At 43.5% G+C, this 23,396-nt stretch overlaps 1 protein-coding gene and 1 long non-coding RNA gene across 9 annotated transcripts; one reads left to right on the forward strand and one right to left on the reverse strand.

The window, feature by feature from the left end:
- Positions 1–1,844: 1,844 nt before the first annotated feature.
- Positions 1,845–7,994, reverse strand: LOC135278608 (uncharacterized). The gene is made up of 2 exons (XR_010346061.1): positions 7,617–7,994; positions 1,845–5,391 (listed from the first exon to the last, which is right to left on the reverse strand). It is a non-coding gene; the product is annotated as an uncharacterized LOC135278608 (long non-coding RNA).
- Positions 7,995–8,140: 146 nt separating this feature from the next.
- LOC135278606 (uncharacterized) lies at positions 8,141–23,333 on the forward strand. 8 transcript variants are annotated; one of them, XR_010346057.1, is made up of 9 exons: positions 8,145–8,318; positions 12,965–13,115; positions 13,564–13,657; positions 14,772–14,890; positions 15,448–15,590; positions 16,226–16,423; positions 17,767–17,842; positions 21,859–21,917; positions 22,774–23,271. XR_010346057.1 is itself a non-coding variant. In XM_064385185.1 (9 exons), exons 1-9 carry the CDS (start codon positions 12,795–12,797, stop codon positions 22,788–22,790), a joined length of 921 nt encoding a protein of 306 aa, XP_064241255.1. In that variant the 5' UTR covers positions 8,520–12,794; the 3' UTR covers positions 22,791–23,309. The 8 variants fall into 8 exon arrangements, 3 of the variants coding, with proteins under 3 accessions (XP_064241256.1, XP_064241254.1, XP_064241255.1); XM_064385185.1 differs by lacking the exon at positions 8,145–8,318 and adding an exon at positions 8,520–12,862 and having other exon boundaries at positions 21,863–21,917; positions 22,774–23,309; XM_064385186.1 differs by having other exon boundaries at positions 8,143–8,318; positions 21,863–23,325.
- The last annotated feature ends 63 nt before the right edge of the window (positions 23,334–23,396 follow it).

The raw sequence follows: 23,396 nt of genomic DNA on the forward strand, positions 1-23,396 counted from the left end.
GGCAGAGGGCCCTGGGGGCATAAAGGGACATCAGGGTTTGACACTGGGGCAGTGGCACAGCTCTCCAGCCACTGGCAGCACTGGGAACCCTGGAGAGGAGCCACAGCCCCTGTGGGAGGAGCTGGCAGAGCTCTCCTGATGGAATTGCTCTGGTATTGCTTTGTATTTTCGGGATGGAGCAACTTTCTGGTAGATTTATTGGCAGTGCACTAAGTGTCTTGAGCACAAGTTAATTCAGGCTCTCTTAGCCTTGATAACACTTGCTTAAAATATGCTCCCTCCTATGGGTGACAAGAGCACAGAGATTATGTTTTGATAGTTCCATGAGAAGTGGCTTCCAAAAAGCAGCAGAGAAGGCTATTTTTCAGAAGGGCCATTAACCAGCTGGCAGCCTGCTTTCCACCCCTCATGGCAAGCATGATAATCTGAGCAGCATCCAGGAGCAAGGCTGATCAGGGTCTGTGCTGTTTTCCCAGGAAATGCATCCTGATGACTCCATGGAGAAAGGTTTTCAAGTGGAAAGGTTGTTTTACATTTCTATCTCCCTCAGTGCTGCCTTATTTTTTAGGGTTTCTGTACAAAGCCCTTTTTTTTTCACTAGAGCTTGGGGAGTATTAATTTTGCAAGCGTGCTCACATTCAGCAGAGACATTTGAAGACACCATCAGATAAAGCAAGGGGTATCTGTGACAGCCTGGTGCCTTTGTGTGTCATGGCAATGGTGACTTCAGCTGCTGTAACACTATCTAAACCTGCACAGACACAGCAGGAAGGCTCATTCCTCCCCAGCACAGCTGGCAGAGCAGATAAAATCAGAATTTACTCCTGGTCTCAATCTCAGAGCTTAACCAGCACCTCGCTGTTAAAATTTGGCTGCAGTGGGGAAAGGGAAATGCTCTTTTCCCAGCTGGGCAGGTCTGGGAGCCCCAGCCTCTGCTGTGAGGATGGCTCTCCTTGTGTCCCTGCAATTCCTGGCTGGAATTTGGCACAATCCAGGCTTTGCCTGCCTGCCTTTGCTGCCCGTGGCTGGGCACTGCAGAGGCTGTGGGGTTTGGCTCCAGGTGCAGCTGGGGCAGGGCCAGGGACCAGAACTGGGCTCTGCTCTGCCCCTGTGGCTGCATCCCAAGGGAAACATTCCCCAGAGAACAGCGTGGAACTGCCAGGGTGGCTGATGCCATGGTGGCAGGAATGGGAGCATCCAGGGCTGGCAGAACCCAGGAGTGGGAGAACCCAGGAGTGGGAGAACCCAGGAATGGGAGAACCAGGAATGGGAGAATCCAGAAATGAGAGAATCCAGGAACGGGACAATCCAGGAGTGGGAGAATCCAGAAATTGGAGAATCCAGGAGTGGGAGAATCCAGGAATGGGAGAACCCAGGAGTGGGAGAATCAGGAGTGGGAGAACCCAGAAATTGGAGAATCCAGGAGTGGGAGAATCAGGAGTGGGAGAATCCAGGAGTGGGAGAATCCAGGAATGGGAGAACCCAGGAGTGGGAGAATCAGGAGTGGGAGAATCCCCTCAGCTCTGGCTCTGGGCTAAGGTCCCTGCTCTCATGCACTCCCATGATGTCTCTCTGATGTTGAAAATGGGAACAGTATGATGCTGTAAATTGCTGAGTGTAAAACAAGATCAAGGCTGATGTGCAGAACATCAACCTGCTGGCCAAATCACCCGTGGCCAAATCACCCATGGCCTGCTCGGGCCAAAGTGCCAATGGATTTATTGCAGCAGGAAAATCCAGTGAGCAACCAGAGCATCTCTAAACAAGCTGACAAATCTGCAGCACTTGGGAGCAGCAGCTGATGCTCCCTCAGAGATGTAACACGATTCCTATAATCACAGAAATAGATTTAATTTTGTTTATTTAAACCAGCCCCGTGTTTTGCTGTGAGCATTCATCATCTGGTGTCACCGAGCAGAGTAGGAAATGTCACCCTTTGAGTCACATCCCCAGTGACTCTGTTAGCAATGCTCTGGCTGTACTCCACAGCTGGAGAAAAAAGGGCTTCATGCCTTGCTGGCTGTGGAGCAAACACGCTCTTGCAGCTTCATTTTGTATTCAGCAGCTCTCCAAAACAGCGAAGGCAGCATGAAAAATGAGGAGGAACACGACTGAAGCTCAGCTGCTGATCTTTCACAACTCAACTGCAAAAAATATGAGGGCTGAAAGGAGAACTTGAAGTACAGGTATCAGCAGAAATATTAAACTGCCCTAATCAAGAAAAGAACACCTGGTCACTCAGTGATTTAATAAATGAAGACAGGGTTCTCTTCTTCCCCCAGTGTGAGGCAAAAAGAAAATTCTAATTTCCAGACTGGGAATACAGCATGGAGCTGGCAGCGAAGTGAAGCAGCTGAAAGATGGTGTGGTTAATGGCTGAGACTGGTTCAGGGACCTGGCAGGCTGTGGCTGGAGAACACTGTGACACAAAGTGGTTTACCAGCCCCTTCACAGCCCCTCTAGGCCAGCAGTGAGTGGGCTTGGAGCCCCTTGGAAGTCCAAAGATCAGGATGGATGGGAGGTGTATGAGGTTTAATCCTTTTTATTCTCCCTTAAAAGATGCTTCTCCTATCACCTCATCTCTGTTCAAACAAAAATGTGAGGTGGGGAATGACCTCTGGAAAACAGAGGGGATTTGGGGCTGCAAAGAGCTGAAGCAGAGTGAGGCACTGGCTGAAGTCACTTCCAGCCCGTGCTTTGCCTTCACTGGGCTCTGATTGAGACCCAGGAAAAGCTGGTGCCCAGGGAGGGAGCCCTGATGTGCTCTGGGAAGCCCCAGCAGAGCTCTGCAGTACCAGCACTGCTGTGCCAAGCCTGTGGTGTGCCAGGGAAACCACCCAGGGGAAGATTCTTCAAGCTCTCCTTGGCTTTTGAATGTATCCAAGTTCAGAGTCCCTTCTCCGCTGATTTAAAACAGAGATTTCCAGCTGTGCCTTGTGGATGGAAAATGCCTGCAGCTGAGAAATCCCCTGCTCAGCAGGTACAGCCCCTCAGCTGCAGGACAAATCGGTGTAAAACCACCCAGGAATGGCTCAGCTCCCCCAGCACTGCTGGGAGGAGAAGGTGGTGTAGCCCTCAGGACTCAAGGATGTGGTACAGCAAAGGCAGCCCCTGACTTTGAGCAGGAACACGTTTTCATTACATTTAATTTCTTCTGGCAGGCCGTGCCAGCTCCTAACTTTGAATGCAGGGGCTGTGGACAGCTGCAGCGTGTCTGTCTGCTGCCCAGAAAAGAAGCACTGGAGAGAAGCAAGGCTCATTCCTTTTTTATGTGACACAAGGCTGCCATTTGCTCCAAATGAAAGCAAGTGGGAGTAAATTATTTGGATTTCCCGACAAAAGCTGCATGAGCACAACACCTTTAATAAAAACTCTTGATTCTTCTCATCATGCTCCTCTCTCTTTTCCCCACCATCACAGGAGGCCCTGCTTGCTGCTTTCAGCTGGAGAACATCTTTGTTATCCTTGCAGACACTGAATAACCAGGCATTCATTTGAACTTAATTTCTTTTGGCAATAAGACTGGGGGAAATAATAGGGATAAAAAATGGGAGATGTCAGGAACAAGTTCTGCCTGTAAATACACGTTCAGAGTTCCCAGCTCCTTCTTTGACTGGAATGGGGACAGGGAGCTCTGAATCTTAAACAACTGAGCTGTGTTTGTCATTCAACTGCATTGGTTTTCCATGTTTTCCTGTCCTTTCCCTCCTTTCTAAGCTCCTGTAGAGCTGAGTACTTTTTACCACCTTGGCCCAGCAATACAATTATTTTCCCATCCCATCCATAAAGAGATTATGTCTATTTCTCTCAAATATCCCCTATATGACAACCTGGCAAAGCCACTTTAATAAAGAAGTGCTCTGGTGACTCCAAAGTATTCTGATTTTCAGGAAGGCAGGGGTTTGATGGATGAAATAAACCAATTTTTTTCAATATATTTCAGGTAATCAATTAAAAAAAAAAAAAAGGAAACACAACTCTTTAGCAGCTGGCAGCAGTTTCAAATAAATACAAGAAAATGATGGAAGTGCAATGGCATCTGCAATGGTGGAAGTTAGAGGAGAACAACCAGAGATCCAGAGATGCTGCTTCCCATGACACAGGGGAAAAGGAGGCTTGCTAGGCTGCAACAGGAAATTGTCTATCAAAATGAATTTAGAATGATTTTCATATGATTAAAATTACCTGATGAGACTTATGCTTGATAAATTAGGAAGTACTTAATGAATCTTGCACTCTATGGGGAATTATTAACAATTAACTCGTGGAAAGATGAAACATGGGGCCCATGATAAAGATGTGGGTGGAGGAAATGGGACTGACCTCACGCTGGAGGTTTCATCCCTGGGGGGTTCCTCACTTGTTTGTTCTGGCAGCTTGGGGGAAGAGGTTTTAAATTTTGAGGATTAGACAGGAATGGCAGCTGGGGAAGTGCAGAGTGACAGGGGGCTCATTAAAATGGGTGGCAGCTTGTCCCTGGGCTCCAGGGAGCCCCAGACCACGGCCTGTGTGAGGTTCATTCCCTCTGGGGAGGGCTGGCACATCCCTGGCATGTCCCTTTGGGGTTTTCCACATTCACACATTTGGTTCTGCTCCAGCTGGATTCTGTGGCTTTGCTGTAAGGCTACAGGGTCAGTCAGGATCTTATGTGCATCTCTGGGTTAGGCTTCATCCAATACAAAAGCCATGTTTTAAGGTAAGAAGGAAAATAGCCCTCATTTCAGCGAGGTAAATAATGGGAGGAATCATCAGCCAGGAGTGTTGTGTGCCGCCAGCCCCACTTGGGATACAGCCGTGTTTTCTCTTTCATGCAGGCAAATTATGTCCATTATTTCTTTTGAAAATAAAGTTTTGAGAAAGAAAATCTTGAGATGTTGCTTATTTGCAGTCTTTCCTCAGTGTCAGATTCATCCAGAACTTGCTGACCTCCATTTTGTTTAGGAAAAGGCAGATTTGATACTGGAATAGGCCTCTCCTAAGCCAAGTAAAAATGCTTTCTTCATTCCATAACCATCTTTTCTTATAGTTTCATCCAAAGACTATTCAACCAAGGAAGGGCTCACTCTTCAGTGCCAGGCGTTGTCATTATGAGTTGCAAGCCCATTGTTTTTCCAGGAGAGAGAACCAAATTTCAGTCCTTGTTGCTTGGTTACAGCCCCTCCAAAAGCCTCTTGGAATCCATGGGTTTGTAACACCTCAGAAAAGCAGGCATATAAAGTTTTCACTTCAATTATTTATGCAGCCAGTTGTTGGTTCCTTTTTGTCTGGTGGCCCCGATGAAATGTTTCCCTAACTCTGCTCTCCTCCTGCCCAAGGCTTCATTCTGTTGTCCTTGGCTTTTCCCTGGGAGTGCTCTCCAAGTGGGAATCAGACACTTGGATTCCTGGAATCCTGAATGGGCAGGACAGAAAGGGAAGTGTTTCCTGGGTAACTCAGCAAAGCAACCTGTGGGTTTGATTGAGAGTGCTTGCTTGCCTGCCCAGGCACAGATCAGCCTTTGTGCACCAAAAGTGAGCTCCTCTTCCAGGGCTGTGCACATCACACCACTGAAATACCCCAAGAAATCCTCTCTTTTTAATTGACTCATCCAACATGAATGCCCTGGATTCCTGGAAATGTTCAGACCAGGTAAGATCAATAAAAGTTATCTTTCTGCTGATGTTGTTATGTATTTAGGTCTGATTTTACTGGTGGCATCGACCTGATGGTTTGATATCACCAATTTGTATCAAGTTAACACCAAAAAAAAAGGGGGATTTTACATAAAGAACATAAAATTATGTCAACAAACTGATTTATCCCTGAATCAGAAAAATGTTATAATAGAGAAATTTCTTTCAAGTGCTCTTTGAAGATGATTAACAAAATGTCAGCTCAGAAACTAGCCAGTAATTGCAGACATTAAAGCCAGACTGTTCATCCAGTCTGGTCTTAACAAAGTCAGTGGCTGGGAATCCTGTGTGAATGCTGACCCTGGGCACAGGAACAGAATTTCTGCTCCCACAGTGCCAGGATTTCATGGTCTGAGCATCTCAGTTATTTCTGTATAAAAGGAGGAGGGATAATATTATTTCCTTTCTTCCTACTCTTTGTCTGTCTGCTCTGTTCAATTAGAGCACAAACCCTCTGGAGCAAACTCTGTTTTCCTGACTTTCCGTGGTGCCCAGAACAACGGGGCCTCTGGTGGCCTACAGCAGTGAGAATAATTGGGATTGTTTCTGTCATTAATCAGACCTCAGGATGAGCTGGATTCTGCCCAGTTCCTACAAATTTCATGGACATGCAGAGAAGAATCCAATGGGACAAAAAAAAAAAGATGTAAGAGACACAGGGTTCAAACCAATGCCCACCTTGTGTTTACCCAATTCAAAGACAAAATTACTGGCCAAAATTAGATAAAGTTGGAGAAAAGATTTCTTTCTTGCAGAGCTGGGGACACACTGCTGAATTTCTTGTCAGAAGCACATTTTTATGGGCAGGTTGTAAAGATCTGAAAAATAGTGTTTATAATGGAAAGGCTGACACGATGTAAAATATGTCGTTCCTCTGAAATAGCACAGAGATAATTTTTCATGGGCTTTATGAGGAATGCATTTGCCATAAAAGATCTGAAGCCCATTAGGCTGTGATGGGGACCAATACCTTTCATTTTATAGACAGAGGAAAAAATGGTAAGTAGAAAGGCCCCAAATTACAATCTTGTTTGATTTAGATATTAATTTCTTTATTCTTAGCAGACAGAGAAATGATTCGCTCAAGTGACCTGATGAATCTCTTAATACCCTGTCCTCGCCCACCCCGTAATAAACTGAGTTCTTAGCACATAACGTTTTAATGAAACCTGGGTGGAATGACTACTTTGTTAAATTTCACATAACGATGTGTCAATTCAACATTTGGAACCACGGAATGCCTGTGCATGGAGCTGAAATTCTCTAATTACCATTGTTCCCCTCTGCTTTGCTGGCACGGTGAAATTTGCCAGCAGAATTTCTAAGAGAAGGTTTTGGAGCCTTCAGCAACCATTGGGGGAAGCACAGACCTTTTTATACAGAAAGACCTTATAATGATCTTTGTAGTGACCTAAAAAAGAAAAGAGAAATGTGAAGGAAAAGGAGGACAAGGAATGTTTTTTCTGTGAAGAAGCTGCAAGGTAGAAGTCTAAACCACAGAGGTTTTGACTATATGACTATATTCCAATTGAATATCCCTGGGCAGAGGGGATTGTGCACTTTTTCCACGTTAATTTTAATCTATTTACCCGCTATTTTTTTTCAGCACAGAGCCCAGGAGCTCCAGTGAGGAAGGAGCTGTGCCTGTGGTGTGGGAGTCACAGATCAATAGGGCACAATTTACAGCTCCATTGTAACCTTCCCCCAAAACCCAGGTCCCATCACCACTGTTGGAGTTTAAAAGCCATCTGGGAACTTCAGCAGGGACCAAGCAGTGCCCACAGCCACACTGGGCTGCTGCAATTCCACCCTGGAACCCTGCCAGCATCTGGGTGAACAAATGAAAATCAAATTCACTTTTAAGGGAATAACTCACTGGGCTGATTCTCAGAACATACAGCTTTAATGTTTTAAGAAAAATACAATATAAAAACAGACACAAACCTGGCCTGTTGTTTCCCACCAAGAGAAGAACCTCTTGCTTTCATTCCCAGCTGCAAACTCGAAGAAGGAAGCCTGGAAGATGTTCCTAAAATGGCTGAGCACGTTCCAATGAGGCAAGGACGCCCAACAGAGAAGAGGTGCCCATAAAGAACTTTCCTGAACATTGCATAAAACCTGACCCGCTTTAAGTATTTCCTTTTCATCCAACAGATACATTAATAAGGCCTTTAACAAGCCATTAATGAGGCAGGAAATCTTTTAGGCAACAAAAACACGAACTTCAAGTGGGCAAAACTGTGACAGCAATTGGTGAGAGTGAAGCGGCCAGAGCGAGCAGAGCAGAGATTCAGCTGGATGATCACGTATCTTGCCACAGGTATCACCAGCCTATCTTTAGGCACCTTCTGGAAAGACAGTTCACTGATACCAGCTCGGTGAGGCCAGGAATTTGTTTGATGTGCTTAAGAGGTTGGTAACAATAGCTCCTAACGTGACAGCAGCGTTGCGAGGTGACAGCGTCTCCTTGGAGACAGCGAATGCATCCAGCCACCCAGGATCAGCATCCCGGCAGGTTCCCCCTCTCCAGAGGCCCTGGAACTCCCTCCCTGTGCAGGGCCAGAGATGGGAAGATAAGCTCTGCCTGTACAAATAGCCCTGTGCAAGATGTGAGGATTTTACGCAGCAGCCAGACATGTCTGAAAGGTAGGAGGGTGCAAGGAGACACGAACCTGTAGTCATTGCTTGACATGCTTTGACAACAAAGATAGAGTTACAGGATTGAGTGTCTTTTTAAAATGTACCAGCCTGTATTGCTGAAGGAGATTGCTGTGCAGGGAAAACAGGAGTTCAAACAGAGCTGTTTTTCTTGGTGTCAGTGCCTGATTGCTGGAGGAAAAAGCTGTCCCAACAACAATGTTGAGTTTGTTGTGAGAATGTGTGGAAGGCACGTGGATTGAGATGTGGGTTTTGTGTTGGTGCAAGCTGGATCCACGAGGAAAATGCTTAATATGCTAAGAGTGTATCATTATGGTGATAGGACCTAATTAAGTTAATTATGTCTTGGGGGGGGCAATTTTATGAAGCATAAAGCAAGATAATTGATGCTACAGCTATCAGCAAGGATGCTTTGTAGCCATAACTTACAGGTGTGTTTGTCACTAAATTACGCTCAGAAGAACTGCTTCAAAATGTTGCATAATGTCTCCTAAAACTCCTATAAAAATAATTGAAAGGTAATAGAGCATGCAAACATTATGTCCATATCTTCCACTCTCCTAAGTTCAGAGAGTTCTCATAATAAATGTTTGCATACAAGCAGAGCTGCTCTGGAGCAGTAAATTGTGTGCATTTGAAATGAAGCACAGAAGCCTGAATTCTGAGTTTGCCATCTCTTAAACACTTTCACAAATTCTGTTGGTAAATTACCCCAACAGTTCATTTATGGCTTTGGCATTTCCATTGACTGGGACAACATAAATAATTGGATGTCTGGAACCTGGGAGCAAGCACTTACATGTGCAGGTGGTTTGGGCAGGTCCAGAATCTCTCTTAGAGCTTACAAAACCAGCACTCTCACACAGTGATACAAACTCTTTGCTTTGGGAGGATTTATTGCTCTTTTCTTAGTTTCTCTAGTTTGAATTTTTTTTTTGTTTGTATTCCTTCAAGATGATGTTGAAACCCATTCAATTTGGTTCCTTCCTTTAGAATGGTGCACATTTTTCAGTTCCACAGCATCAGGACTGAATGAACTGAGATAATTTTGCTGCTGAAAGAGAACCTGACCAGAGCTCCCTGAGCTCAGCCACAGGAGCAGGGCCCTTTCCATCAGATGTGGGCTGTGATTTGGTGGGATGTAGCAAGCACCACGGGAATTCTGACTCTGGATGTGTGAAGAGATATAAATAACCCTACCACTTGTTCCCAAACCTTTTATCCATTTCAGATTTAAGGGGAAAGCAGCTGTGGCTCAGTGAAAGCTAAGCCTGCTGGAGAATGCTGATTCCTGAAGAGCAGCTGGGATAAGGCTGTGAGAAGCTAGATCAGACCCCAAAACTGCTCAAAAGCTGTGACAGAAAGCCTTTCAAATCCCAAATGCAAGAGTTTGCTCATAACCCCCTTTATCCTTACTCCTCTTGAGCTGAGCTCCCCATTTTCTGTGCAGCAGGGCTGAACCTGTGCTGCAGTCTCAGATGTTTGTTTTTCGAGGCTGCTGTTTCATCTGGAGAAAGGATTTGACTGACACTCCTTTTTAACAGCCAAATAGCTAAAATACACACAGGAGGGACTTTTCACTCTGTCTCTCACTCAATATCTTTCACTGGTGCAGTTTCAGAAGCAGCTCAGCTTTAGCTCTTCAAAGTCTTTTTGTGGGCTTTTAATGTGTCCTGCACTGAAAGGCAGCGGGACTCAGAGGTTCTTGCACTGCACTCAGGAAACCTGGAGCATCCTGGGCTCTCTGGAAACCTGGCCAAGGTGTCTGAGAGGAGAACATTTCCCAGCCCCACAGCTGACCCTGACATCCTGATGAGCAGGGACTTTGATCAGCAGTGCAGGGTTTTCCAGGGTACAGCCTGATTATCTCCTCAGTGGTGTTCTGAAAAAGGCAGGAGCTGTTCTGCTCTCATTCCTGACAGTTTGCAAAACACTTCAGGCACTGAATTCCTCTCTGGGACTTCCACTGAGGAGAATAATGTAGAATGTAAGGGGTTAGCCATGAGTGCTTCCAGTTACCCCCCCAGCCTGTGCTCCCTCTTAGCTCACACGGAGCACTCCAGACTTCAAGGTGCCTGCAAAGAATTGTTTGGTACAGTTTTGTGGGGTTTTGTTTATTACTGAGATGAAAAATAAGTTTTGTACCTGGATTTGGTGTCAGCAGCAAAGCTGTAGCCACGATAAGAACTGGCCTGAGGGCCAGCCTCAGAAATTAGGAGCTGGTCACACACAAGATTTTTTTTCCCCCATTACCTTTTGAAGTTTCCTTTCCAAACCTCTATTACTGAATTCTTAAAATATAGTCAAGTGCCTCTGCTTAAAAGACATCATAAATACTCCCCTACACCCCCCAAAAAGAGGGGGAATGGAGGAATGCAATTGCCACAGAGGGTTTCCATTAGTGAAATTAATTCTTCTCTCATAAGAATTTAGGTCCATGATTTATGATAACCACCAATTTCTCACTGCAGGCGAAGTGAGAGGAAATGACTCAGCCTGGACAGACATCATGAATCTAATTTTTTTCCCCTTAATGCTTGACATAATCTAGTGTGCTGCTCCCAGAGGTGTCATTGGAGATTCATATCCAGCCGAAGGGCCTCACAATCAAGGCAGGAAATTTTGTTCCTTTCATGTATTGTGAGATCTGTAATTGCTTGGAATTGCATCCTGCCTCCTTCATTGCCACTCCTTTTGCATCAATTCTGCAGCAAAATAGGAAGGTAAACAAAGCAAGGGAGAGGAAAGCTGTGTGGCACTTGCTCCTCCAGAAAAATCTCCTGTGGCATAATGTGGGGGTCCAGCTGGTGCTTATTAAACCCAGGCAGCTTTGGGATGAAAGATCTCTCTTTCTGTCACTCCTTCCCATGGAAATCTCACTACCCACCTGACTGGGGAAGTTGTATCCATCACATATTTATTTTTTTTCTGGAACTTTATGTTTTACTTGCCATCACCGATGCAGAGTTTTGTGAGTGGGTTTCCTGCCAGGAGATCAGAAAAGATATAATGTTAAATGGTTCAGCTAAAATGTTTTAGCCCACATTTCCAGGCACTGAGAGTGTATATTCCTGTCTCAGCAGAGGAGGTAGTATCTAGCTGAGAGGAAGGTAGGTTTTGAAAAGTCTTACAGTTATAAATAGTCATTTGAATACATCCTAAAAGATCACTTCCAAACTGAGCAAAATAACAGATCTTTTTCTTAAACACAAAAGAATTTCTACAAATTTCCTTTGCTCTGATCTCATTTAACATACAAGGAGGCAAAAGCAGAGCAAACAGCAAGACAGAGCTACACAAGAATTCCCAGCACTTTTTTATTTTCTGGGTTTTTTTTTACCATTTACCCAAAGTAAATCTTTTCTCCACAGGGCTGCTGTGTGTGAGCTCCTGCTGCTCTCCAGCACACACCCCCCAAGGGGCTGCTTGCCTCGAGGTGACCTCAGAAGGTCTCTCAGTAAATAGCTGTTATTTTCCAAAATGCTGAGCTCACACAGCTTCCTGGGAGTCACCCACAGTTCACTGGGGCTGCTGTGACCCCATTAAAGCCCAGCATAAAGCAGAAGGGAGGAGAGCTGCTTGTCAGGGCTGCTCCTGCACTGAGGTCACCAGGACACCTCTCCTCATCAGGGTTTGCCAATAATCTGTCATTGTCCATTTTAACCAATGCTCTCTTTAGCCTCTCTCTTACTCCCAGTATGAGACCTTCCTTGCCTCCCTCCCCAAACCATTTTAAAGCTGAATTTTTATTCTGTTTTATTCTATTTTATTTATTTATTTCTGCTCCTGACTCCAGTGGTTTGATGATGCTGAGGCTCCCTGGCAAGAGCTCCCCGAGCCTGTAGAATAAACATCAAATTACAGTGCTGGATGCACACCCTGCCCAAATGAAATCATTGTTTCCAAGTGTTCTGTGGGAAATTCCTAAATTGCAGCTGCCAGCCTGAAAATTCTTCAATCCCTCTGAAGCACAATTGGAGAAATTGCCCCGTTTGGGGTGTATAAAATGTGACTTTTGGAAGTGTTCTTAGGCAAGGGACTAAGAACACACAGCTTCAAGCTGGAGGTTGGACTTGGTAACCTTGGAGAGCTTTCCCATAGTGATTCTATGATTTGAAGACTATTGAACAAAATTCAGCTTTTCTCCAGATCTCTGAGAATCCCCTAGAACATATCCAAGAGACTAAAATAAATATACCAATATTAGTAAAACAATGAGTTAAACCACATGTACAATGGCATAAAATAAATAATCTTTTCATCCAACCCAGACCCATAAAAGCAGGGCTCTCCTGGGTAGAAGGGAACAAACACATCATGCTGCTGGACAAATTAATCTGTCCATTTTTTCCAAAACTCATTTTTTCTAACAAACTGCCTGGAAATTCCTCTTCCTGGTGTTTGGACACACCTGTGAAAGGCTCCTGTGTGTGAGGAAATGCAGCTCAGGCGAGGGGGCTGCCCATGGTCTGGCCTCAGGATGTGGCTGTTGCCTGCTGGCAGGTCCTACCTCCAGCCATTCTGTGCTTTCTGTAATTATTTTCTGTAATTATTCTCTGTAATTATAAAACAAAGCCAACAAAATCTGCATTTCTCTGGACAGAATCCACACTGGCTCAACATCTCCTCTCTAGCTCCTCAGGTCTGACTACAAGCAATCAGAAGTTCTTTAAACCCTATTCCTCCTGCTGCTCCATCCTGAGGGATGCCCACAACATTCCACTGGTTTTACCCCAGAGCAGAGGAGCCCTTGGGCAGAACTGGGACCCCAGGCTGCCTTTCCCAGTAAGTGTTGGGTTTCCCATTCTGACTGCAGGTTTGTAGAAAAGAGATGAAGAGGAGCTAAGAAAAATCTCCCCCTCAGCTTTGAAGAGGGTTTTGTTTACCTCCAAAGCTGGGATATAAACAGGGTTCTGCTTTTTGGGGTGAGCTGTGGCAGGGGATTTGCCTCAGCCTCTGAGCACCAAACTGCTGCTCTGGCCAGGGCCACAATGAGCCCTGGGAAGGCTCCCTCCAATATTTGAGCCAATTTATTGGAGTTAACCAGGATGAGCTGCGGCAGCCTCCGCTGAGCTGTGAATTCCCACAGCATCCCCCAGCTCCTGCATACGGCTCTGACTGGGGGATTTCTGCTGTAATGAGGCCAGAAATAAGAGAAAATTCAGTGCCAAAACCTCCAGAGCTTTTACTGACTCTTTTATATCTTTATTTTGCCTTTTTTTTTTTTTTTAAGCTTCCTTCTGACTCCTTCAAGTACCTTGGCTGGTGTGACATAGAGGAACACGGTGTTCGAGGAAATCAGCTCCTCTGTCCCCGAGTGAGGGAAGGTAAAGATCAAAAAGACACTTTGACACTTCAGCCCTAGCTCTACTGAGTCAAAGAGTGCGTCCTTAAAAGTGATGAGCTCAAATCCTGCAGTTTACCCTTCTTTTGAAAAGGGGCAGTACTTCGTCTCATAGTGCCCACATTTGCTTATTTTTTTAATCAGGAAAAATTGCTTAATTTTTAAATTAAATTTTAAAATTATAATTATTAATTAAAAATTTAAATTTAATTTAATTTTTATTTTTATTTTAATTTTTAAACTTTAATTCATTTAATTAATTTTTTTAAATTAGGAAATTATGCTTTGTAATTTCCAAAATTAAAAACAACTGCCTGAACTGCAAATTGAAAATTTTTAATATTAATGTGCTGCTGATTGCTTCGCTCAGAAGCTGATTAACATTTGACTGTTCAGAATGCAGTAGCCATGTGCCAAACAGCTAAGCAAGAGGGAAACTCAGTCCTGCAAACAGTGGCACATTTCTTGTATTTTAAGACTAAATTGGCTCAATTGCAATCTACAGACACACTCAAGAACAGATGGGTTTTAAAATTTAGTATTTGCATGTTTGGGAGTAAACAGTGGAAAATTTCCAGCCAGTCCTTGCTTTAATCAGGAATTTGAAGATGCCCAAAGCTCTAAACTTTTCATTAAGACTTTAGGGCTTAGTGTGTGTGTCTGCCTCAATACAAATGAGGTTTGGAGTGGGGCTGTTGGTTTTTGTCACTGCTCTGGAAGCTGAAACATTTTCCTTTCTCAGGACAGTCAAAGGCTAACTCACAGCACGGCAAGGAATAAGAAGGATTTCAGAGCTCAGGTCCTTATGAACAGCCCTTCAGAAATAGTTTTCATTGTGATCTGCAGCAGATCTGTCATTTACCAGCCATGCACAAAATCACCACTGCAGATTGCTGGCTGAATTATGGGTCTGGAAATGGTAGAAAAATCTTCCCATTAATTTATATCTCAGGAGCCTGGAAAGTTACACACCTATAATATTATATATATTTCTTCATTACAGAATATTCCCAGCAATATATATTTATTCTTCCAGCAAGTGACTAAGTGCCAGCTCTGTATCACATCCTCAACTGTAAATCTTTTCCTCTGACCAGGGCCCTCAGAAGAAGAGCTGTTTTTCAGAAAAGAAGAACATACTCTGAAAAGAAGAAAACAAGTAACTGACACACAGAAATGGGAAAAGAGGCTGCAAGAGAACTGGGAAAACTGTGCTGTAAAACTTTCTCATTAACACTTTGGACTGTAGCTGTAAAGAAGCCAAATAATCATGTGCTGGCTGCTGACTGCATTTAATAGATTTAAACCTGTTGTAAGGAAGGTGTCCCTGGCTGTGGCAGGGGGTGGAATTGGATGAATTTTGAGTTCCCTGCCAACCCAGACCATTCTGTGAGGACTCCATGAATATTCATATCTGGCTGCTGCACGGAACTTTGGTGCCAGCTGAGTTTAGAGGCCAAAGCAATAAGCCACAACCACTCAGTGCTGCTCCCTCCCACACTGGTAACCCCACTCACGGAGGAAGGAGGAGATGGACACTCAAATTCGTGCTTGGGAGATGGTTTCCTTCTTCCTTTCAAAGAATTAAGGAGTCCATCACTATGATTCTGGGGTGGATTTGGCACTTGGTACCACCAATTGTTATAAGAGCAGCAGCATAAAATGTGTTCTCATTTTAACTACCTTTGACTAATTCTGTATTTAATAATATAGCTATTACAAAGCAAAAAAAAAAAAAAAAAAAGTGATTTCTCTTATTTTTCCCCTCCCCAGGAGTTGAACCTTTCCTTCCAGGACCTGGGTGATCTTTACCAGGTGGAAAACTTCCAAAGAATCCTGCGCAGATTAATTCGGGTGGAAAAGCTTTGGTTGGTGGACAATTCTTTGACAGACCTCAGTGCCATAAGGTTGCCAAGGTAGACAAAATGCCCTGCCTCTATTTTTATGTAATCTGTTTCTATTTTTGTGTAATATCCCAGAAATCAAAATTTTTAGTGAAGTGACAGCTGGAGCAGGCTCTTGAGAGCTGCCAAATCTGCTCGGGGGGGTGCTGGAGTGAGAATCCATCAGTTTATTGCTGCTCTGAGCTCATGTCATCCCCAGGCTGAAAATACCCAGTGAGGAGATCACATCCCCTTTATTCCTGGGGAATAATTAATGAGTCCAGCTTCAGGGAGATCTGTGCCAAAAGGGGAAGTTGTTGAACACAGAAGGACTCTCTGTGAAGAGATGGGGAACACAATCCAAGCAGAGAGGCCAAGCACAGCCACGACAACTATAAATTTATTTTACCATCCATCTGTTGCTACTCTGCTGTTGTGTGTTTAGGTGTATGGAGAGTTGTAGTATTGAGAACAGAAATAATGATGCATCTGTTGTACAATATAAAAAATAAGGGAATATAATGTGCAGGGAACTGATCTGGCAGTCCATGACTAGGCAAAACAGCACAAAATGTAATAAAAACCACAAAATTTGTATAAAACCCATCCCTGTTGTAGGGATTCTGTCCCAGATGTGATAGTGATGCCATACACTTTGTACTTTACAGGTGCAGAGAGCTAAATGTAAATAAAAACCACTTTACATCCTTCAAACAGCTGCCAAAGATCCCTCAGATTCAGCACTTGTCTCTTGCTGAAAATAACATCACAACCCTGAGTGGGATTTCAGATTTCAGACACACTCCACTGGAATCCCTCATCCTCAAGAGGAATCCCTGTGAGTTCCAGGAAAGATACAGACAGCTGTAAGTCTGACCCTCTCATGGCTAACAAAAGTGATAAACACAAAAAAATGTTTGTCAGAGTTTCAGAGGAATGGGATCTCAAACCAAACGAACTTTATAGAGAAGCTTTTCATTTTCCTGTGGTTTTAATGCTCTGAAATGCTCCAGGAACGTGGGTTAGTGAGCTATTATGTGATAAAAGCCCCCAAATATTCAGAAACTGCCTATGATGCTTTTTAATGGCGTGAGTGGCAGTTCTGGAACTGAACTAAGCCCATGGATCAAGCTTAGAGACAGTGAGAGGGCAGATAAATTAGATTCCCTTCTATTAATAGAAATTACCTATTACTCAAACTCTCTTCAGTCTCCTTGCTTCCTTGGTGGGTTCTGCAAGGAGCCTAAATTGCATTACATGTCAGGGCTGGAATCAGGAGGATGTCTTGAAAGATGGGAGCAAAAGCAGGAGAAAATGAAGTTCCCTTCATTTGATTTTTCTGGATTCCCCCTGCCCCTGTGGGAGATGCTCTGCCTTGAGCAGCCCCTGGAGGTTGTGCTGCAGGCTTTGGGATGGACTGGAGATTTAACAGAGCAGCCTCAGACACTGGAAATGGAAATTCTAATCCAAGGCATTACAATCCAAGAAAATTTAGTGTTCTAAACCTCACTCAGAAAATCTGCATGGTTGCATGCTTTGCCCTACTACAAACACAGCCAGGATAATTCGATATTTTGAAGCTAAACCTCACAAGATGTGTCTGAAATGGGACACATCTCCTCCCAGCATTCAAAAAAAATAAAGGTTTTCATTAAACTCTTCTTTAAACTTGTCCTTTCTGAATTTTCAGTATATTTCCCTTTAGTCTTGTGGGCATCCCTTTGGCAGTGTGGTGCTGACAAAGGCAGAGAGGCAGATATCAGCATGGAAGGGGAAAAGTACATTTTAAATGATTGATTTCACCTTTTATTTGCATATCTACAAGTCCAGGAGAACAAAAGCAGATAAACCACCTTTTAACAATTCCTAATTGTGTTTCTGCTCTCAATCTGCCAGTTTTTAGGGCAATTAAATATTGGTACAACTCTGGTATTATGTTCATTCTCAGTGTTGGAAGACAGAGTCCTGAAGTGCTTTATTGGGTCTGAGGATATAAAGGTGGTGCAACAGAGTGAAATCTGAGAGTTTTAATTAGCTCTTTATCAGATAAATTCTGCAACAAATGACAAATCAAGATTTCCAACAACCCAAATCTATTTTAGATATGTTTGAATATGCTGTTTCTTTTTTTATCAGTGCCTGTTTTGTTCTCAACATTTCCCAGGATTATTTTTCTCAATTTTTGTTTTTTCTTTTGTCTCTCTTTAAGTGTGTTCTCCAATTTGCCAAACCTGAAAATGCTGGATGGTATCCCAAAACTGCCAGAGGACTGCTCACCCCCTGAGGTCAGGTTTTTTTACAGAATGTGTACTATACTCTAGCACAGTATTTTTGTAGGATCACGACTGTGCTATAATCACCTTGCTTAAAAGAGATTGTAAAGCCTGCTTATGAAAGTTCTATTTATTTATTTTTTTACTGGTCAAAGAGATATTGAAACAGAAATAAATAATTTTGAGTGCATTTGTGATACCAAGTAAGATGTGTATATAAGACATAATGATATACTGGATATAATGAGTTTATTAAATTCGTTATTAAAATTTATTATTATTTATTATTAGCAAATTTTAAATTATTAAAATAGTGTGTGATTTTCTCACCTAGCAACTCTTTGTCAACAACAACTCACAATTATTGACTCCCACTGCATTTAATTAAAGCATAGCCAAGCTCAGACCCCAAGCTCCTCGTGGGGAACGACACAGGGATGAACACCCAAAGAAAAGGAAAACAAATCCCACAACTGAATAAAAAGCCCCACCAATGTCCAAGTGCTCTTTAATGAGGAAAAGCTGAGCCACCCCAACCATTTTGGCCCAAACAATCAAAAAAGATCTTGCTTTGGAGTTTGGTGTGGGCAGAGAGCACTGGGGAGGTAACTGTGAGAAGGAAAGGAGTTTTTTGTCTGGCTGCTGGCATTGTTTGGGGATGTCCTGTTGCTTAATGGAGGCTCCTCAAAGCAAAGCCCCAGGAGGGGAAGACCTGACAAGGGATATGGGTTTCTGGATGCAATTATCTCTGAGAGGTCTCTGTCCTTGCCTCTGATTGATTTGCTGTCCAGCCTTTGGGGTTTTTTTCCCAACCAGCACACAAAGAGCTGTGCCACCAGCAGTGCAGGGGGAGAGTGACAGAGCCTGGAAATGAAGCCAATTAAAGGAATTGCCTGATTGCAGGGGCAGTCAATAAATCCTCTGCTGTGTGCTGGCTGCAGGGGCAGGTGGGATGAGAGCTCAGCAGGGCTCTGCAGTGCCAGGGCTTGGCAGCAGAGAGGGCACAGCAGCTCTGTTCAGCATCTGTGCTGCACCCAGGCAGGAGAAATCAGCAGCTTGGAGAGTTTCCAGGCTCTCCCGTAGGGCGCTCCTTGCCTCTCCCAAAACAGGTGATCAAAATATGGCACGAACGAAATCAGGAGATTTTAAATGTGTTACAGGATATTTTCTACAGCTGGGACAGGAAAAGGCAGTGGAGACTGAAAAGAGGGGTCAGCTTGGTGGTCACCCTCAGGAAATCTTGAATTTTGGAGAAGCAGAGCAGGGCTCACAGGGCTGGACCAGCAGATCCAGTCAGGGGGATCCAGCACTGGAGCAGAGCAGACACTGCAAACGCCTCCATGAACACCCCCCAGGGGCAGGAGGGAAACTCAACAACACACAGCAAGAGCTTTTGCAGGGTCAGAGAGAGATGGTGTGGTTTACACAGAAACAGGAACACGGCCAGGACTTTGGAACAGGAAACAGAACATTCTGTGTGCACATGGCAAACTGAGAACAGGAATGCTTGCTGTGGAGGGGATGAGAACTGACAACAGGAAAACTCTCTGTGGACTGAGGATGGTCTAGAAATGAATCCAGATAACCTATAACACATTATCATTATAAAGAACCCCTGTTGTGTCAGGGAGTGGAAGGCTGAACACAAAGGATATATTATTTTATAATTATATATATTTTATAATTATAATTATACATTATAGTATACTAATATATAATAATATATTAGTTATAGTAAGATAATCTATTAATATAATATAATAATATAATAATATATTAGTTATATTATAATATAATATATTCATAACATTAGTTAATAATATTAACTAATAGATATAATATATAATTTATTATATATTATATAATATATTAATATAATAGATAATATTTATATTAATAATATTAGTTAATATTAATATTCGTTGTATTACTAATATAATCTGTGATATAATCTATTAGTTATATTATTAATATAATCTATGGGTTGTATTATTAATATAATCTATTAATATAATCTATTAATTTAATCTATTCTATTATTAATATAATCCATTATACATTATATAATTTTAATATATTGTACATTATATAATTATAATATATAATATATTATATTTATATAATATATCATATATTATATAAATATCATGTATTATAATAGAATATAATTATTAATGTATTATATATTATAATATATTCTTTTCAGCTGAGAGTATGTGTTCTTGGAAATGAAGCAGGGAGCTAGAGCAGAGGGAAAACAGAGCCTGAAGGACCTGCCTTACTGACCAGCTGACCCTCAGTGCCCACCCTGCCCCTGCTGCCCCTCCAGAGGCTGCCCTGGGCGAGGCAGGAGCAAAGTGGGCAGTGCCGTGTGGCCGTGGCTGGAGCAGGACAGGCACCAGGCTCTCCCAAGGCTCAGCCCCTGAGGAGCCCAGAGCAGCAGAGCTGCAGTCACAGCAGCACTCGGGGAGCAGGCTCTCTTCCAGAGCCCAGCCCCACACAGGGAGGCTGGGATGGGACATTGCTCCAGTCCCGTGGGCAGAGGTTTCAGTTACAGCTCCTGGTAAAGCTCCCACCCACCTCTTGCAGAAGAAATTAGGAGCTGCTCCTGGGAATGGGATCAGGGGCTCTGCTGCTTGCACCTGAGTGCTGGGTCAGCCACAAGAGAAAGGCACAGACACTGATTTATTCTTTCCAAACAGGAAGCTGGTTCTGCTCTCCTGATTTTTCATTTCATTATTTTAATGATCTGGCTCTGGGATCCCAGGGAAATATGAGGTAATTCTGGGGGGCCTTGCTGATTTTATTTAAAGTGCATCCAGGAGCAAGAATGTGCTGGTGATGTTTGAGTCATTTTGCTGTGAGGAGATTTAAAAGGAGATCACAGAATGGTTTAGGTTGGAAGGAACAGAAAAGCCCATCTAAATCAACCTCTGCCATGGTTTACTCCAAGCCCCATCCAGCCTGGCCTGGGACACTTCCAGGGATCCAGGGGCAGCCACAGCTTCTCTGGGAAACCTGTGCCAGGGCCTGCCCACCCTCACAGGGAAGAATTCCTTCCATCCATTCTGAAATGTGGAATAACAGCTGCCACCAGTGAGTTCAGTATCAAAGTGTCATGAAATCAATTTCCAATTACTTACACAGATTCCTTTGAAACTGACATTTCATGAAAATTTAGCAATGAGTTCCCAAAGTCTTGCTTAATATCCAAGGACAGGTCCAGGGCTGATGAGCCCAGAACTGTCTCATTTAGCTGTCTCTTCACTTCTCATTATGTCTAAATCTCTCACTACCAATTAGAAAAGTTTGAATAGAAAAATTTGAGCAATATCAGACAAAAAAAAAAAACCCAAAACCCTAACAGATTAACTAAATGAACAGAAATAAAAGAAGATTTTTTTTCATTTAATTATTTGTTGTGATCCCAGGGGTTCCAGAGCAGGGTTTAAAACATCTGTAATTATTAGAGTTCATGGGTCATGGAAGCAAAGTTGTACCAGAGAAGAAACCATCAAGCAGCCCTGTGGCAGGGTTGAGTTGAGGGGTTGGGGCTGGGCTGGACTCGATGATCTTGAAGGTCTCTTCCAACCTGGGATTCTGTGAAGACACTCACAAAGCAGGGATCAGGTCCCCAAGCAGGGCACAGTGAGGCTGTTAACCTTGGAGAAGCAGAACACTCTCCCCAGAGAACCTACAGTCTGAACATATCAGACTGTGCTCATTTGTTTCACCACTTCCTTCCTGGCTGATTGAAATCAAAAACCTCCTGGTCTGTGTGAGGCAGCTTTCAATCATCACCAGTTAATTTTTGCTGTTCAATAAAGCATTTTTGGCTTTATTTCTGATGATTTCCTTGCTATCAACACCAAAAGGAAAAATGAATTTATTGAGTATGCTGACTGACACTTTGATCCATTTGGATACATGTATGGGATGTGCAGGGGCACATGGCAGGAAGCATGGTGGAAATAAGCTATTAAGAAATCCCAGATCACTCATTTTTTATTTGTAATCTATCATTCCAGACAGATTTGGTTTGGAATTGCCAGGTACACACTACATTATGCAACTGAAAGCCTTGAAGGTAAGGAGAGAAGGCCATCAACAAAGCCTTAAAAATAAATGTGCTAACCTAAACAGGGATGAGAGAAGCTTGGACAGTAATAAACTGGGAATGCCCAGAAGGTTCATGATTAGTCAGGCTGCAGGAAATGGTCCAGTCAGCCTTGGGGAGTGAAATCCTAACCAGTTGTGTTTTTTTTTTTTTTTAATTCTCTTTCATACTGGTTATTTTATTTTTACTATGTGATAACATATTTCCCATTCCTACTCTCCACAAAGTCTATTTTTTCCTAGTAGGTTTCTATAATTACTTTTTACAACCTGAGCACTGAGCCAGTTTAAAGATGCTCTTGTTAAAAGATGTGGATGGTGAAGTCAGAGTTTCTTTGATGCACTTTAATTTTCTGTATAAAAATGTGCAACTCTCCCTTTTTCTGAGCCCGAGGACACCCGAAAAAGCATCTTCACCTGTTCTCAGGGCTCCCAGCCAGTCCTTGGCTCTCACCTCCTCTCAGCATTACACAGCTCTGAGCTGTGCTCTCCCAGCTCTTGTCCTGCTGCATTTTCCGTGCCAGCTCAGCCCCTCCTGTGGCTGCAAATCCCTTCCCCACGCTGGGCTGGTGCTTCCCACCAGCCCCAGATTCCATCCCAGGCTGGCTCTGGGTGCTGCAGACCAGAATTTCCTCCAGGCTGAGCTGCCCTCTCCTTGCCCACTGCCTGCTCCTGCCCTGCAGCTCCTTCCAGGGCCACCAGAGCATTTGGCATGTCTGGAGCTGTGTGGACAAAGGGAAATGGGTGGTGGAGCAAGTTCTGTGGGATTAAACAAATCAGACAAACACCATCCTGCCTCTACAAGCCATCCCTGTTTGTCTTTCCAGGGCAGAGTTCCTGGTGAGGACAGATGTCAAAAGCAGGGCATGTGTTCAGCTTGGTGGGTATTTGGAGTCTAAAAGGCAAAGAGCAAGTTGTTCAGCCCTGCTGCATTTTTGGTACACTCAATTCAACATTTTAGTGCTGGCTCCCACCTGAAGTATCAGCAGTTTGCTCTTCTCTGCTATTTTGTTTTATTTTATTGTCTTCCTTTAAGCATTGCAGCAAATACAACCATAAAATCAGGGCTGAAGCTCCAAAGGGTAGATGACTGCCTGAGGAAAAAATGGAATACGGTGTTAATTCTACAGAGGGGAGTGCTCCAAGTGCTTGTTGTGTCCCATGCCACAAAGATGAGGCAAAAATATCCCAAGATTTTTACTGTGCCAGTGTCACACTCAAGCACTCTGAACCAAAAATCTCACAGTGTCAGAGTGCCTAATTATTGTATTTGATGCCTGATAATTGTCAGCTGGAACGTGCCAGAATAAATCCATGGTGAAATTCTCTGCAGATGTAATCCCATTTATTCTAGCTGGGTTTATTTACACCACAGATGTCTGACAGTTATTGAAGAGGCCATAATTCAATGTTCCTTAGCTCTGCCTTTAATTCTGGACCTTCACAGCTG

This window comes from Passer domesticus, chromosome 11 (genome assembly GCF_036417665.1).
Source record: "Passer domesticus isolate bPasDom1 chromosome 11, bPasDom1.hap1, whole genome shotgun sequence".
In the NCBI taxonomy this organism is placed as follows: Eukaryota; Metazoa; Chordata; class Aves; order Passeriformes; family Passeridae; genus Passer; species Passer domesticus.

Bases quoted from the DNA above. Each gene is read 5' to 3' on its own strand.
- LOC135278606 (XM_064385184.1), top strand. From the start codon at position 12,795: ATGGTCTGGCCTCAGGATGTGGCTGTTGCCTGCTGGCAGGTCCTACCT. The intron at 13,116-13,563 runs GTAAGTGTTGGG...TTTTTTTTTAAG, and splicing joins ACCCCAGGCTGCCTTTCCCA to CTTCCTTCTGACTCCTTCAA. The intron at 13,658-14,771 runs GTAAAGATCAAA...TCCTCTGACCAG, and splicing joins CTGTCCCCGAGTGAGGGAAG to GGCCCTCAGAAGAAGAGCTG.